This window comes from Corylus avellana, chromosome 10 (genome assembly GCF_965113065.1).
Source record: "Corylus avellana chromosome 10, dhCorAvel1.hap1.2, whole genome shotgun sequence".
Taxonomy (NCBI): domain Eukaryota; kingdom Viridiplantae; phylum Streptophyta; class Magnoliopsida; order Fagales; family Betulaceae; genus Corylus; species Corylus avellana.
Genome location: NC_142499.1, coordinates 1,291,078 through 1,294,207, shown reverse-complemented (window position 1 = coordinate 1,294,207; position 3,130 = coordinate 1,291,078). Strand labels below are relative to the sequence as shown.

The following is a 3,130-nucleotide window of genomic DNA, read 5'->3' as shown; positions in this document are numbered from 1 at the left end:
AACACATTGTTTAAAAAAATAAATTATAAAATTTAATTTATTTGAGAACCATATTTAAAAAATAAAATTTAAAAAAAAAAAGGAAAAAATTAGAAAGTGTACCACTTTTCTACTCGAAGAAAAAAAGAAAAAAGAAAAAATGAAAACCCAACTATGACCATACCATCAACCGTAAAAACCAAATTTACAACCAAACAACTGCATCTATAAAGCTGCAAACCCGAGAACCAAACCAGAACATCTCAGGAACATAAACTTCTATCTTGCATACCCCATTTAAAGTATAAATCCAGATTAGTCGCTGTATCGCGCAAACTTACCAAGAGCTAGCTAGCGTAGACAATCCCACCATGTTCCCATCAAACCCTATTATAAAGCGTCCATTTATTGTATAACTTCACACCCATAGTACTCTAAAACGCCAAAATCCACCATGGCAAGTATTTGGGCAGTCAACATGGAGCAGCTCGACGGAATCAAAGACGAAATCGAGAGATGCACCAAGGGGTTACGAAGCAATGCCGCCAGGAGCACTTGTTGCATCTACAAAGTGCCCTCCAAGTATAAGGACAACAATATTGGCCACTGGTACAGGCCCCGCATTGTCTCCATCGGACCCTACTACTACTATAGCAGAGAACTTTACAGTGACTACAAGTATCAGTGCCTCGGCTCCTTTCTGTCCCGAGCCAAAGGTGTATCTTTAGCAGACTGCATGAAAAAGCTACACCCACTTGAAACAAAAACCAGACAGTGTTATTCTGCAGAGATTGCAATCGATCTCAGCTCCGAAGAGTTCCTCGAAATGATGCTTCTTGATGCTTCTTTTATATTAGAGTTGTTTTACAAGTTTCAGGATCCGGTGATGCTCGAGACTCACGAACCTCTCGCCCTCCTCCTTAGGTGGAGATTACCGTATTTCTACGTGGACTTGCTCCTCCTTCAGAATCAGATCCCTTTTTTTGTTCTGCAAGAGTTATTTGATATTTCTAAGATGCCCAACGATCCATCCATGGCCACCTTGCCCTTGCTCGCTTTGCGATTCTTTAACAATGTTTTGAGAAGACCCAACAAAGTCATTGAGAGGTACGCTAATCCCGAAAATCCGCCCTTGCATTTGCTGGACTTGGTTCGATCTAGTTTAATCCCAAACGATCCAACGGCATCAGAAAACGAAGATACGCAGATTCAATTTTGCCATTTCGAGATTAGGCTCCGTGTGATCGATCAAATGCCACTACAAGACAACACACAGATCCAATCTATTCCCTGCATCTCGAATCTCCGGAGTTCAGGGATAAGGGTCCGACCGCCAAAGGCCGAGGTGGACAGCTTCTTGGCGGTAAAATTCAAGAGCGGTTTGATTGAGATGCCCAGCATAATCATCAACGACTTCATGAGATATCTGTTGCTCAACTGTGTGGCGTTCGAGCAGTGCCACAAGAGCTGCCCCAACCATGTCACGGCTTACGCCACTCTCTTAGACTGCCTTGTGAACACCTCCGCTGACGTCAAATACCTTCGCGAGCACATCGTTATTGACAATTACCTAGCGGACGACCGCGAAGTTGCACTCTTCATCAACAGTCTGGGCAAGGACGTGACCTTTGATACCCGCCACTGTTATTTGTCGAAGTTGTTCAATGATGTGGACAAGTATTATCGGAATAGCCGCCATGTATATTTCGCGAGCTTCAGACGAACATATTTTAACACGCCGTGGTGGTTCATCCCGGCGTTTGCTGCCTTACTGCTCTTACTGCTTACGATTGTGCAGACCTTCTTCTCCATCATCAGCTATGTGCGTCCCAATGATTAAAAAAAAAAGCTATGTGCGTCCCAACAATTAGACCTTCTACACCATCGTCGCTTTAATGGGCCTTCTACTCTATTTCCCCACTCTACGCAATGAGGATTATTTTAAGAGGAGCATGGATTTCTGATCAAAAGGTTAGAAGAAACCTTTCTTTCAAAGTTTTCTTCTGCTTTGTTGCTGTAACTTTCTGCACCTTCAAATTAAGAGCAAGCTTCAATAAACATGACTGGATCTATGTCAAGATTATTTTTCGCTGCTTATTAATTATGATGAATTTGTGTTTTACATGCAGCATGCATGCTAATAATAGGAACTCACATATTCCATATTCTAAGCCATCTCCCATGTATTCTACAACTAATTTGTGTTTTTATTTTTAAATTTATCTTTTATTTGAAGAGCGAGATGCTCTTAAATCTAAGCTGCCAACAAAAAATGTGGACAATTATTCAACTACACAATTATTGTACTAGAAAGCATTTTTCAAAGATACTATCACACGAAAAAAAAAAAAAAAAAAAAAAAAAAAAAAAAAAAAAAAAAAAAAAGTGTCAATAGAAGATGCACAGGAAAGAAAGCAGATTCAGATACTCTCTATTTCAAGCCGGTCCCTTATTTCACAAGGGTATAATGGTCATTTCATTTTATTTTGAACCATTATACCCTTGTAAAATAGATGATTGGCTCCTCTAAATTTCAAAGGAAATAGAAATGATTCTTTTCTGGCAAAAAGTTGATCGTAAATGATAATAAGTTATGGTATGGAGCTCTTCCTGAAGTCACAAAAATGGTCCATATTCTCTATGGTGGATCATTATTAAGATTCTCTCAATTTCAAACAAAATATAGAGAATCCTATTCTACCGTGTACCATTGGTCTATGACCAATTCTATTCTACAGGATAAATGCTTTAGCCCATATCCACTTTTTTTTTTCTTTTAACAGCATATCCACTTGCCCTCTGAAATTTCTGAAAGTGAAATCATCCATCTTATTAAATTGATGAGTAAGCGAAACTATGCAAATGCAACAACAGCTTCCAGGTGCATCATGCATGACTTGATACGTAACGTCAAGCTCCCACGAGTTGTTGGGTTATGTTTTTGTCCATTGTTGTCATTTTAATTTTCAGCACAAGTATACCCATTTTCCTGGCCCATAGCTAACCTTGTTTGGCCTATGTTGGTCCAATTTTCGGCCAATTTTGTCCTGACAAGTGACAACGGCTGCCACCACTGGCCTCGTTTGGCTCATTGCCTGTCCTCTTTGGCAACTGCCAGGCACCCACCTTTAATTAGTGACTCTCCAGTTTC

The 3,130-nt window shown here is 40.0% G+C and overlaps 1 protein-coding gene across 1 annotated transcript; it reads left to right on the top strand.

Moving 5' to 3' along the window:
• Window positions 1-251: 251 nt before the first annotated feature.
• On the top strand, window positions 252-2,086 carry LOC132191660 (UPF0481 protein At3g47200-like). Its single transcript, XM_059606751.2, has one exon. It carries the CDS (start codon window positions 434-436, stop codon window positions 1,817-1,819), a length of 1,386 nt encoding a protein of 461 aa, XP_059462734.2. The 5' UTR covers window positions 252-433; the 3' UTR covers window positions 1,820-2,086.
• Window positions 2,087-3,130: the final 1,044 nt, after the last annotated feature.

What these genes read in the sequence shown, in the direction of transcription:
- LOC132191660 (XM_059606751.2), top strand. Translation starts at nt 434, where the DNA reads ATGGCAAGTATTTGGGCAGTCAACATGGAGCAGCTCGACGGAATCAAA.